This window comes from Cherax quadricarinatus, chromosome 16 (assembly GCF_038502225.1).
Source record: "Cherax quadricarinatus isolate ZL_2023a chromosome 16, ASM3850222v1, whole genome shotgun sequence".
Taxonomy (NCBI): Eukaryota; Metazoa; Arthropoda; class Malacostraca; order Decapoda; family Parastacidae; genus Cherax; species Cherax quadricarinatus.
The window spans coordinates 25957078-25971620 of NC_091307.1; the positions used below are offsets into that span (position 1 = coordinate 25957078).

Genomic DNA, 14543 nt, shown 5'->3' on the forward strand with positions numbered 1-14543 from the left:
GTTCTTGGAATGTTGAAAAAAATCTGCCCTTTACTCCCACATAAATCCCAAAGTATTTGGAATATTTCCAAAATTCCCTCTGAATTAATTAGAGAAATCATTATTTTACCATTTCTGTGAATATTATTCCACTTAATTAAGTAATAAAGGCGCACCTTAGCGAAATAAGTGAATAAGTTACTTCCGAGACATTGGCCTGGAGCGCCGGCCTGCCCACCATCTCGAAAAAAAAAAAAATCGCGAAAATAGAGTGTTTCGGTGTATTTCTTAGTAAACTGATGTTCTAGTGCAGTTATCCTCTTCAAAACACCGTTTTCTCTTGCTCAAAGACCAAAGAATATGACATGGAGAGCAGTAACTCATTTATATCAAAATATTCCCGATGGTCTATCGCCATATTATGGTTTATTTTATTCAGTCTAGAGTATATAACATGTTTGTATGTTATTTATAGTGTTTATTATATCATATTAGATCAATTCTGATAGATAAATAAGCTGTAGAGTTGATAGATAAGCTGATATAAGCATAATATTGGAGATTTCTCTGGATCGGGAATACTGCCGAGTGTTCCCAGATGGTGCCTGATTGGCTGGCACTCTACGGATAAGCTCCGCCTACTTTTATATGATGCCAAATAGTCAGTTATTATATTAGAAAGAATAATGCAAGAAAAAGCGATAAAAAACAAGGAAAAAATTCCAAAAAATATATGGGCTGTGAGCAAACGCGCTACCCATATCACCGTCACCTTACCTGATATAAATGACTATAATTTCTTGGGCACCAAGTGCCCAAACAACCTTACGTCGTCCCATGTAGGACTACCTTCCTGCCAAAGGGCATTTTCTGTAAATCAGTCCTTTTTCAGTCTTTTCTCAGTTGTTGTTTGAGGTATATTTTTGACAAACATTTTTTACACGGTGTGAAAACACTTTGTCTTGTGCACCAAAACTGGAGGAAATCGGATGGTAAACAAAAGAGCTACAATTAATTGCCCTACAGTCAAGCATAAATAGTGAGCAGGGATGAGGTGAAGAGCAAGTGGGGTTCACATCAGGACATATTAATTCTCAAGTATCCAAGTAGTTTTCTGGCAAGCAGTTCAGCTAAGTTACAGAAACTGTTGGTTTGACTGAAATTATTGGAAATACTGTTAAGTGCAACTTTAAAGATTCTTCTTTTCTGGGTGAAAAAACCAGAGTAAAACAAACTCTTCTAAGAACATCCGTATGACAGCAGAATGGACAACCTTAACATCACCTGCATAGTGCACCTTAACTACCACAACCACTTCATAACTGGAATGGAACACTGTTGTCAAAAACAATGGCAACCAGAAAAGAAGAGCAGTGTGGAGGATAGGTATACAAACAAGAGAAAATGAAAATGAGAAAACAATAATTATCGTGAAGATCATTAATTAATGTCCTATCACAATTGAGAGCAACACTTGAGAATACTCACTCGAGAATACCCCAAGATTTATGTGAGACTAGCTAGTTTTCATAAATACTGTTATAAATGCTACCTTACTCACACTCCAACAGAACATCAAATTCCAAAAATCACTTAGTCTCCATTCCAATTGAACACTCATACAGCTGATGCTCCTATCCACACAAAATCTCCTTCACACTCTGTCTCCAACTCTTTATGGGTATATGTATTAGCATTAATATTAACATTATTATTATTTATTATTTAATTAATACTATTATTATTATTATTATTATTATTATAAACTATATAAATACAATATGAGTGGGGTAAAACAATAATTTTTTTAAAATTACCTTTAATGTATCCATAACTATCTACTTTTTGATCAAGACATTTAAAAATCATAACCACATTATCAATTTCTTAAGGAAATTAAATCTCTTGTAACACTGTAACAGTTCATACTCACGCTGACTTCTCTCTCATATATCTAAATGCAGTTACTCCAAACTGAATCATTCCAAAACTGCGTGCAGCTTCTCTGCTCTTGGCATATCTGAAATGTATTAGGTATAATATCCTATAGAGAATTTCAACGTATAATAAACATATATCAGCAACAGCTATTTACAAGATATTCAAAAGTCAAAGCTGAATAATCATAAATTAAATTTTTGGGTGGTCTACAATAACTGCTTAACACTGATTTTTTACCTTCAACCTGAAAGCCAATGCTACACAGATACTGTATTTATTACCTTGCAAAACACCATCCTTAGGAGAAAGAATAAGGTGATGAGGGTATCAAATGATTTAGATAAAGAAAAACTGGATATCAAATTGGGGAGGAGGAGTATGGAAGAAGTGAATGTTTTCAGATATTTGGGAGTTGACGTGTCGGCGGATGGATTTACGAAGGATGAGGTTAATCATAGAACTGATGAGAAAAAAAGGCGAGTGGTGCATTGAGGTATATGTGGAGACAAAAAACGTTATCTATGGAGGCAAAGAAGGGAATGTATGAAAGTATAGTAGTACCAACACTCTTATATGGGTGTGAAGCTTGGGTTGTAAATGCAGCAGCGAGGAGGCGGTTGGAGGCAGTGGAGATGTTCTGTCAAAGGGCAATGTGCGGTGTAAATATTGTGCAGAAAATTCGGAGTGTGGAAATTAGGAGAAAGTGTTTACCTGGAGATTACCTGGAGATTACCTGGAGAGAGTTCCGGGGGTCAACGCCCCCGCGGCCCGGTCTGTGACCAAGCGTGGAGTTAATAAAAGTACAGTGGACCCCCGGTTAACGAACTTTTTTCATTCCAGTAGTATGTTCAGGTACCAGTACTGACGGAATTTTTTCCCATAAGGAATATTGTGAAGTAGATTAGTCCATTTCAGACTCCCAAACATACACGTACAAACGCACTTACATAAATACACTTACATAATTGGTCGCATTTGGAGGTGATCGTTAAGCGGGGGTCCACTGTATTAGTCAGAAAGCTGAAGAGGGGTTGTTGAGGTGGTTTGGTCATTTAGAGAGAATGGATCAAAGTTGAATGACATGGACAGCGTATAAATCTGTAGGGGAAGGAAGGCAGGGTAGGGGTCATCCTCGTAAAGGTTGGAAGGAAGGGGTAAGGGTGGTTTTGTGGGCAAGGGGCTTGGACTTCCAGCAGGTGTGCGTAAGCGTGTTCAACAGGAGTGAATGGAGACGAATGGTATTTGGGACCTGACGAGCTGTTGGAGTGTGAGCAGGGTAATATTTATTGAAGGGATTCAGGGAAACCGGTTATTTTTATATATCCGGACTTGAGTCCTGGAAATGGGAAGTACAATGCCTGCACTCTAAAGGAGGGGTTCAGGATATTGGCAGTTTGGAGGGATATGTTGTGTATCTTTATACGTATATGCTTCTAAATTGTTGTATTCTGGGCACCTCTGCAAAATCAGTGATTATGTGTGAGTAAGGTGAAAGTGTTGAATGATGATGAAAGTATTTTCTTTTTGGGGATTTTCTTTCTTTTTAAGTCACCCTGCCTCGGTGGGAGACGGCCGACTTGTTAAAAAAAAAAAAAAAAGGTTTAGTAATACGATACTTTTTTTAAACACACCGACCATCTCCCACTAAGTTAGGATGACCAAAAGAAAAAAAAAAGGACAACACATTTACCATCATTCAGTCAATTATTGCTTTGCGAGAATAGTGCTTACATCATGGTTCAGATGGCCCTCTGAACTGTAACATCCTCACCCCTCCTTCAGAGTTCAGGCACTGTACTTCCCACCTCTAGGACTCAAATCCAACTAAGTGGTTTCCCTGAATCCCTCCATAAATGTTACCTTGCTTATACTCCAACAGCATGTCAAATCATAAAAAAGCACTTGCCTCCACTTTCTCCAGTCTAATGTACTCACATACCTGTTGGGTGTTCAATTATTATTAGTATTATAATCAAGGGGAGCGCTAAACCCTTAGGATTATGCAGCGCCTGGGGAGGGGAATGTGGAAAGTATTCAGGCTTAATTCAGGGAACCGGAGCACAGATCCCATTCCCTAGATCAAGAGCCCCTAACCAACATCAAGGAACCTTCCTTGAGAGGTTGGGTGTTCAAGTGCCTAGAACTCAAAACCTCCTTTACCTGCTCCCTCCCTCCAACTCTGGGAGGGTTGATGCTATGGCATACCATATCACACACAAATTAACAAAAACTGAATTAATTACAAAATTTATCCAAGTTTTAAATGGCAAATTTGGAATGGCAACATAAGTTCAAGCCTTTAAACTACCAGAAATGACTCGGTTAATAGACTCCTGATAATTCATCCTACTGAATAATCAAGACTTGACAGTGCATACATACTGTGCAAGTAATAGGTTTAACCCTTTGAGGGTTTCGGACGTACTAGTACGTCTTACGCGCAGGGGGTTTTGACGTACTAGTACGCATAAATTCTAGCGCCGTCAAATCTCGCGGGAAAAGGCTGGTAGGCCTCCATATGAAAGAATGGGTCTATGTGGTCAGTGTGCACAGTATAAAAAAAATCCTGCAGCACACAGTGCATAATGAGAAAAAAAAAACTTTCACCGTTTTTTTGGCATAAAACAGCGACTTTGCACTGTATTTTCGTATGGTATTTATTGTTGTATTCTAGTTTTCTTGGTCTCATTTTATAGAATGGAATGCATATCACAGAAATTGAGATGATTTTCACTGGTTTTACAATGAAAAGTACCTTCAAATTGAGCTCAAAGTAGCAGAAATGTTCGATTTTTACCAAAGTTCAAAAGTAAACAAATCATGCCAAGCGCCCAATACACGTCAACTGGTGAGTCTAACATTCTTTTGCAAGTGCGCCAATATGATTTATACCATTTTTTACACTAATGCAGTAGTCTGCATAACAGTAAATCTTCTATTTTTCGTGAGAATAAAAATTCAAAGTGGAAAGCAAAAGAATGTAAGAGGGGCCTTGAGACGTGACTATGAACAGAAGAAATGTCATTTTAGTGCCAGGAATGTATTTCTTGTTTGTTCTGGACCCTATTCGGAAATTGGCATTTTTTGAAATTTGTGTGAAATTGGCAAAATTGCTAAATTCTGACCACTGTATTAGATAGTTGAAAATGGTAAATGGGTGGTTTCTTGCACTCATTCAATAGAAAAAATGTAGTTCTAGCGAAATATTCATGTTTTTTGTCGACTAGTACAGAGGAATTGGCCGAAAATGGGGCTCAAATTGGGCAAAATCGCCGATGCGTAAACATCGCCGAGACCGCTAACTTCGCGAGAGCACAATTCCGTAAGTTTTCCATCAAATCTCATAATTTTGGTGTCATTATGATCAGGAAAAGATTCTCTATCTTTTCATAAGAAAAAATTATTATTTTTTTTTTTAAATTTGGCCGACCCTGAGAACGAGTTTCTGAGAGGGCCTGTCGACCCTCAAAGGGTTAAATATGAATCAATGCAGACTAACTTCAGGATGCTAAGAAGATTCCTTATACAGTACCCAGTTTTTTATTTTTTATTTTATTAACACATCGACCATTTCCCACCAAGGCAGGGTGGCCCAAAAAAGAAAACTTCCATCATCATTCACTCCATCACTGTCTTGCCAGAGGCATGCTTACACTACAGTTAGAAAACTGCAACATTAACACCCCTCCTTCAGTTTAAAAGAATTATAAGGTAGAAGTGTATAGAATCAGATTACAGCCAAAGACCACACAATGCCAGTATTCCAACCTCTCTTCTGCAGTGTCCAGCTCACAATAACTTGAAGTCTTATAATGCCGCAATCCAGTGAACTCTGCATCAATGGCTACAAAATCTGCCTTGCCAATTGCTTCAAGGACACTTGGAAGGACCTCTTTAAAATCTGAAAAAAAAAAAATGGAAAAAGCTAAAACTAGCATCTCAGTTTACAACCTACTGCAATAAACACATTGTAAATGTTAAATATACACAGGGAAGTGTACATTTTCCTTGAAAAGAATACTGCAACATGTATTGCGTAAGTACTAACTACACGTAACAAATTTGTCTTAGTAAATGACGTCAGCTGATCAGATAATACCAGAGCCTCTTCTCGGTGGTAGCTTATGCAGCCCATAACCGAAAGTGTCACTGTTGTTTCCATTATTATAATTACAGTAGGATCCCCATATCCATTGGGGGATATGTTCCAAGGACCTGCTGTGGATACAGAAACTATGGATAGTAGCAAATTCTGTAAGTAAGTCTTATACATACCTATTATAAAGTTTAATTGATAAATTATACACAGTAAGTGGAGAATTTCCACCTTTTTACTGATGGGAAGTACATCAAAGCTTCTCTTAGGCTCTGAAGAGCTGCCAGCTTCTTTACTTATGCACTTTAGGGCCATTATTATGCAAAATTATGAGGTATTTTTTGTCGACAGTAAACCATGGATAACTGAAACTGCAGATACTAGATCAGTAAACATGGGGGTTCTACTGTACTGCATTATCATTATTGCTGTATTATCATTATTAATATTACATTTATGGGGTTGTGTAATGCTTGAGGAATGGAAGGCAATTGGGTTTCACAAGGAAGTGAAGGGAAGTTCCAATATCCTGGAGCAAGAGCCTTTCACCAGTACCAAGGCACCTCCTTAACAGTATTGTTGTTTCCAGTATTAAACTCTTGAGAAGGATATTACTACCTGGAGGTTACCTGGAGGTTATTTCGGGGATCAACGCCCCCGCGGCCCGGTCCATGACCAGGCCTCCCGATGGATCAGGGCCTGATCAACTAGGCTGTTACTGTTGGCCGCACGCAGTCCAACGTACGAGCCACAGCCCGGCTGATCCGGCACTGACTTTAGGTATCTGTCCAGCTCTCTCTTGAAGGCAGCCAGGGGTTTATTGGCAATTCCCCTAATGCTTCATGGGAGGCTGTTGAACAGTCTTGGGCCCTGGACACTTATGGTGTTTTCCCTTAGTGTACCAATGGCGCCCCTACTTTTATTGGGGGCATTTTGCATCGCCTGCCCAGTCTTTTACTTTCGTAGCGAGTGATTTCTGTGTGCAGATTTGGGACCATTCCTTCCAAGATTTTCCAAGTGTAGATTATGATATATCTCTCCCTCCTGCATTCCAACGAGTACAAGTCAAGTGCTTCCAAGCGTTCCCAGTAGTTAAGGTGCTTGACAGAACTTATACGTGCAGTAAAGGATCTCTGTACACTCTCTAGTTCTGCGATTTCACCAGCTTTGAATGGAGATGTTAATGTACAGCAATGTAAAGCCTATTTAATTATTATTATAATAAAAAAGCACTAAACCTACAAGGGTCATACAGTGCCAATAGCCTATTTAAACAAATGAATATTCAATGATGAAGACATTCTTTGGATTATTAACTCAAATGAATCTCAGTTCATACAGTTTGAAGTTGAAGACTCTCCCACTAATCTACAAGGTACCAGGAAAAACGGTCAGTAAGTGCTGCTCAGTTTTTATTTAGGACAACTCACAAATGGTTTTAAAGAAAGATAAATTTTTACAATGGTTTTGAGGGGCCCACTTGTGTTGTGGGAATATATATACATGTATATACATATATGTAGATTTAATCTAGGATAACCGATAAAGTCAAACAATGTAAGATTTTCAATGGAGTCTTTATTATTTCTCAATGTTTGGCATAAATATATGTTATGAGTGATATTAAACAGTAGAAATGAAAACAAAACATAGTCATCTTGTCAATGTTACATTATGGAGACTTATCAATGCTTCAATGTTAACATTAATTAATAATAAAGATTGGATATCAGATTGGAGAGAGAGTATGGAGGAGGGAAGTGTATTCAGATATTTAGGAGTGGACGTGTCAGCAGACGGGTCTATGAAGGATGAGGTGAATCAGAGAATTGATGAGGGTAAAAAAGGTGAGTGGTGCACTTAGGAGTCTGTAGGGACAAAGAACTTTGTCCATGGAAGCAAAGAGGGGAATGTATGAGAGTATAGCTATACCAATGCTCTTATATGGGTGTGAAGCATAGGTGGCAAATGTTGCAACAAGGAGAAGGCTGGAGGCAGTGGAGATGTCATGTCTGAGGGCAATGTGTAGTGTGAATATAATGCAGAGAATATGTAGTGTGGAAATTAGGAGGAGCTGAAGGATTACCAAAACTATTATCGAGAGGGCTGAGGAGAGGTTGTTGAGGTGGTTCAGACATGTTGAGAGGATGGAACAAAATAGAATGACTTCAAGAGTGTACAAATCTGTAGTGGAGGGAGGGCAGGGTAGGGGGTCAGCCTATGAAAGGTTGGAGGGAGGGGGTAAAGGTGGTTTTGTGTACAACAGGATTGGACTTCTAGCAAGCATGCATGAACATGTTTTACAGGAGTGAATGGAGACAAATGGTTTTTAGGTCTTGATGTGCTGTTGGAGTGTGAGCAAGGTAACATTCATGAAGGGATTCAGGGAAACCGGAAGGCTGGACTCGAGTCCTGGAGATGGGAAGTACAGTGCCTGCACTCGGAAGGAGGGGTGTTAATGTTGCAGTTTTAAAATTGTAGTGTAAGCACACGTCTAGCAAGACAATGATAGAGTGAATGATAATGAGTTTTTCTTTTTTGGGCCACCCTGCCTTGGTGGAAGAAGGCCAATGTGTTAATAAAAAAAATAAATATAATAAATATGATAATACTTATTATTATTTCCCAGGGAAATAGGCCATTAAATGTGATCCATGGAGGGTAGTTCCAATTCAAGAGCATTCCCTCTTGAAGGAGATTAATAAAATAAACTGACCATTCTTCGTCTTGGCAGTTTCATTTATTAGGTATTCTTAACTTAGTCCTAAATTAACATATGGCCTCAACAGTATTAAGTACCCAATAGCAATGTAGTATTGCTTGATGCTGCAACAGGTGTTTATAGCCTATACACCTGTAAACTTACTAATTATGTTCAATTTCCTTAGTACAATATTAGCTTTGGTTCATAGATTTAGACTACTTTCATTAGTAATCCTAGATGGTTAATAACCCTGGATAACCCAAGAAAGCCAAGCAGTGTGTTTTTTTTTCATTGATCTTCGTTTTATTATTACAGTCATGAAAGGAGCACTAAACCCATTGGGGTCATAAAGCATATGGGGGAATGGAAGACAATCAGATTTGATCCAAGAGCCTCTCACTGTCATCAAGGCACTTCTATTGATGGGCCAAGGTGATGGTTAATGCTGGTGGAAGTGCTCCTGGATCAAGAGCTCTTTCATCAGCATCAACCACCTGGAGATCACTCGTCTGCTTCCCTCCACCAGCATGTAACTGGTTCCACCTCCACCACACTACCTCTCCATCACATTAAACCTCCTCGCTACCTCTCCATCTCACATAATCTCTATCACTCTCTCCACCACTCTATATCTCCACCATTCACTTCTCCATAACACTTACTCTCTGCCAAACTATTTCTCCAACACATCCTCTCCATCACACTACCTCTCCATCACACTACCTCTCCACCACACTTACCTCTATCACACTCTTAAATCTCCACCACACTCTTAAATCTCCACCACACTTACTCTCCTTCGTCACCTCCATTGGTGCAATAAGGTCGCAGTTGTGCCACAAAATACTTCTTCCTCGGCTTGTTCTTCACGTTCTTCCCGAAGATCAATGTTCTTCACTCACTTGTTGACTCTTGTGTTTGGAAACAACGTTGACAGTGTAGCCACAACCCCACCACCACCTGCTCAACCTCACTCCAACAACCGCTACACTCTAGCGAACAATAAGTAACTTGATTCGGGTACAGGTAACTTAGTTGATTCTGGTAAAGGTAAGTTTATTCAGGTACAGGTAAGAAAGTGTATTAAGGTACAGGTAAGTTTATTCATGTACAGGTAAGTTTATTCAGGTACAGGCAAGTTTATTCAGGTACAGGCAAGTTTATTCAGGTACAGGCAAGTTTATTCAGGTACAGGCAAGTTTATTCAGATACAGGTAAGTTTTTTCTGGTACAGGTAAGTTTATTCAGGTACAGGTAAGTTTATTCTGGTACAGGTAAGTTTATTCTGGTACACCTGGAGTTTACCTGGAGAAGGTTTCGGGGGTCAACGCCCCCGCGGCTCGATCTGAGACCAGGCCTCGTGGTGGATCAAGGTCTGATCAACCAGGCTGTTACTACTGGCCGCACGTAAACTGACATACGAACCACAAACCGGTTTAATCTGGAACAGGTAAGTAAGTTTATTCTGGCACAGGTAAGTTTATTCATTCAAGTACAGGTAAGTTTATTCAGGTACAGGTAAATAAATTTATTAAGGTACAGTTAAGTATATAAGTTTATTCAGGTACAGGTACAGATATAGGTATGAGGTATGATAAAGCTCATGGAGCAGGGAGAGAGAGGACCTAGTAATGATCAGCGAAGAGGCGGGGCCAGGAGCTGAGTCTCGACCCCTGCAACCACAATTAGGTGAGTACAGTTACATAAATTATCATACATTGCAGCATATGTGTACATTACCAAGGATAAACTTAAAAAAAGTCAAAGTGACTTATTTCCATGGGGTAAGTTAGTAAGTACTAAGTAAATAAAGCATATAAAGTGAAAAGTAGTAAGATGTGAAGTAGTAAGAGGTTAGTAAGAAATAAGTAAAAATAAATTAGTAAATGAGTAAAGTAACAAAAATTAAAATTAAGTAAAGTAAAATCAAACCTTATTCCACTAGGAGTAGATATGGGAATGGCGCTATTTTGTTTATTGAACAAGAAATGCTACATAACTGCGCTACCTACGCGGTATATGTATATGATATATATATATATATATATATATATATATATATATATATATATATATATATATATATATATATATATATATATATATATATATATATATATATATATATATATATATATATATATATATATATATATATATATATATATATATATATATATATATATATATATATATATATATATATATATATATATATATATATATATATATATATATATATATGCCGCTAGATTGGCAGTTATGTAGCATTTCTTGCTCAATTCCAATCCATCCTTGGACACTATTGACTTCGCCGGATGCTATCTAGGACATCAACACTGGTAATTCCTATGTAAAAATAACTCTACCCTGCTGGTAGTGAACTGTAACTCGTTATTTCATTCATGGGAAAGCACCTGGGAAATGTTGTTTGATTCAGGGAAAGGTGGAAGGTTGTTCCAACTTTTGGGATGAAGAGCGTTATCAGCGTCAAGGCATTCCCTGGAAGGGACCAGTGGTGATTGGCTACCGATGCTAAAATGTCCATGTAACATATCTGAGGCCTTGGTTTTCAGCAAGCATGATAATGAGCTGTAAAATGAGTGTATTGGTAGTCGGTCCCCACACCTTGATGGATGACTGGACCAGTTTGCCGTGGAAGAACTTGCCAATCCTCAGAAAATTTGCCATTTGCCTTACCACTTCCTCTCTACTTGTGTACTCCATGATCGATATAATCTCTCGTTCCTAATCTTCCCAACTACTACCTGGGCCACCTTCAACCTCTTGAATCCACGGATCATCAATGACCTTCCTCACATTCTCTCCTTCAGATTTATTTGTGTTTCTACTCTTTTCTCTGCTGTCCCTCTGATCACTTACTTTGGCCTTCCTATCTTCAGATTATTATAACCACGGGGAAACGCTAAACCCGTAGGATTATACAGCGCATGGGGGAGGATGGAAGGTATTCAGGCTCAATTCAGGGAGCTGGAGCATAGATCCAATTCCCTATATCAAAAGCCCCTAACCAACGTCAAGGAACCTCTCTCGAGGGGTCCTATCTTCAGAGAACATCATTGCCAGTGATTTTTCCTGAGATCTGGGGATCGATCCGCCGGTACGGCTGGAAAACATTAAAACGTGTTTCTGTAAGACATTTTCTGTCCCTTTTCTACCATCAGTTAAATGGGCACCTGGGTGTTGGCCGACTGGTGTGGGTCGCATCCTGGGACAAAAGTAACCTATTTTGCCCGAAATACTCTGCATAACAAGGGGCTTTCTATATATTATAATCATGGGGGAGCGCTAAACTCGTAGGATTATACAGAGGACGTGGGAAGGGGGGTGGAAGGTATTCAGGCTCAATTCAAGGAACCGGAGCACAGACCCAATTCCCTGGATCAAAACCCCCTCACCAGCATCAAGGAACCTCCCTTGAGTGGCACTTTCTATATAGTAGTATGTCGATGATGTCAGCTAGGCCTGTATACCTTGTACATGTACTTGTAGAAATGAAGATAATTTTTTTTTTTTATATTTTATGAAGATATTATTATAATTATTCTCTCCTGACCCATGGTCTCCCTCTCCTTCCTTCACCGTTTCTGCCCCTACTAACCTCCCTGCCATTACTTTCATGGTCTTTTTCAGCTCTCTTCCTCTTCCAATTTTAGGACTCTGTCTTCTGCTAAATTAGCCCCATTCACCTGTTCTGAAATCTTTTCCATGACTTTGTTACATAGTGCCACTGTTTCCTCCCGGAGGGAATTGAACTGCCTTTCAAAAACCATCCTCGCTGTTCCTCCTCTAGTCTCCTCCAGCCTTACTATTTCCTCTTCCAGCTTCAGAGGCCCTTTTCTCTGGTATAGTTGCCTTATTTATCAGTTTTGTGACTTTATATCTTGCTTCATTGCAAACTGCTGCAGTTTTTCTCCAAAGAGAAGTAAACTTTCCCTCAACCTCCTCTTTCTCTTGGGTCTTCAGGCCGTCCATTATTGTTCCCAGGTAGTGCCATCTACCTCCTTCATCCCTCTCCTCTCCTTATTTTTGAGAGCCTTTATTTGTCATTTTTTTTCCTCTTACATAAAATAGTGTGTATACTCACCTTTTCATATTATCCTGAATGTGATTGCAGGAGCCGATTTTTAGATCCTGACCATGTCACTTAACTTGCCATTTCAGATTCACTCCCTCTTAGCCTTGTGGAAAATACTGTATATTTTCCGGAAATACGGTAATTTATAGGTAAATAGATGGCCTATATTGTATTTAATAAAAATTTATGTCATAAAAAATGGGAAATTTTCTGTGCCTGCGCAGAAGACATACGCCATTGTTATTTTGAATTGGATACAACGTTAGTGTAATGGGAAGGAATTTTCGTGCTCTAGAGGTTAAAATTGGGCTGACACCTCTCAAATAGGAGCCGAAATTGTTGGATGTGCATTCCTGCATAATTTGAGTATCAGGCAATAGGACAAGACAACTCCAGGAACCTCAGATAAGCTGTCTAATTTATGTTTAAATTCTGTCCAGTAAATTTTTCATAAATGTAGGCAAAATGGGGGGAAGGGGGTCCTGTACATGACACTAATCTCCAGTCAAATTGGCGAGTGTTATGATTAAGATATATTCTCCTTCTGTTATATAAATGACTTCCTGAACTTCATCATAAAGTAACCACCGAACCCATTGATGTTGTGTGTCTACAAGAGTGCAGAGTCCCTGAAAAATCCCAACCCCCTAAATTACCATCATTTGTTGCATATAACCTCAAATCTACTAACTCTTGCGTTCTATATATTAAAAAATCACTTCCCCATCAACTTCTTGCACACAAGAAAACAGAGGGGCTACAATATCACGGTGTTAGGATTTATATAGGGAACTCTGCTCTCAACATATTTAACTTGTATGCTCCTGCTGATAAATTTAATTACTTGGAGCTCCCAACTTGTGCTCATTCTGAGCCTACTCTTATTATTGGCGATTACAATGCGAGACACAAAAGCATTGGAAACTCACAGTTTGGTAATCGTAATGGCAATCAACTGTTGTCACTCTTAAACAGTCATGATAATGTCCAAATTGTAGGTGACCTTGAACCCACACATATCTATGGAGGCGTCCTTGATCTGTGCCTGGGCTTCAACATTACTTCTGCCAGCTGTGAGTCTTCCATTGTAACAGATATAGCGTCTGATCATTTCCCTAGGCTAACCTCTCTAGATATTGGTAATACTATCCTTCCTGGTGGGATATTCAAACGGAAACGTTTTAATGTTCCCACAGATCAGCATGATGACTTTGTTGCACATGTGACTGACTGGTATAATTCCTATGAGTGTTCCTCTGTAGAGACCTTTAACAATGATCTTGTGAGCAGTATTCAGAACTACTTAGAGCCGCCACTGCAACCTCTTGGTACTCTAAACCCAACAAACTTCCGTAATAATCATGCCTCCTTCAAAAGCCATACTTATTACAATGATTCTAAACTTCGTACACTGAAACGTACTGCTCGCAGACTAGGCCTAGCCTATAGAAAACATCGTACCCCTGGAATGCTGAGGCTCTTCCAAACTGCCCTTGCTGCTGCCAGAGAGCGTATGACAGAGCTGCGGCAAACCGACTGGGAAAAATTTGTCAACGGTCTTAATGCTCACACCCCATTTAGCCGGGCATGGAGGGACATAAATAGAATTAAGGGTAAACGAACTGGGCAGATCGCGCACCCTCATCCCTTGCATAGGGCGAATGAGTTAGTCAGTGCTTGGGCTGCTACATCTAGCTATGACAATCTTCCCAGTACCACACAGG

The 14543-nt window shown here is 39.2% G+C and overlaps 1 protein-coding gene across 3 annotated transcripts in view; it reads right to left on the minus strand.

Annotated features, from left to right (window-relative positions):
• Positions 1-9673, minus strand: part of LOC128688907 (poly(A)-specific ribonuclease PARN) — a 48646-nt gene extending 38973 nt beyond the window's left edge. For 2 of the 3 annotated variants that reach the window (XM_053776948.2, XM_053776947.2), the window contains exons 1-3: positions 9514-9673; positions 5689-5821; positions 1913-1999 (exon numbers count right to left, since the gene is read on the minus strand). In XM_053776948.2, coding sequence (XP_053632923.1) covers positions 1913-1999; positions 5689-5821; positions 9514-9532 — 239 coding nt within the window. In that variant the 5' untranslated portion in view covers positions 9533-9673. The remainder of the gene's footprint in view (positions 1-1912; positions 2000-5688; positions 5822-9513) is intronic. The other variant, XM_070085520.1, reaches the window with a different exon arrangement.
• Between the last annotated feature and the right edge of the window lie 4870 nt (positions 9674-14543).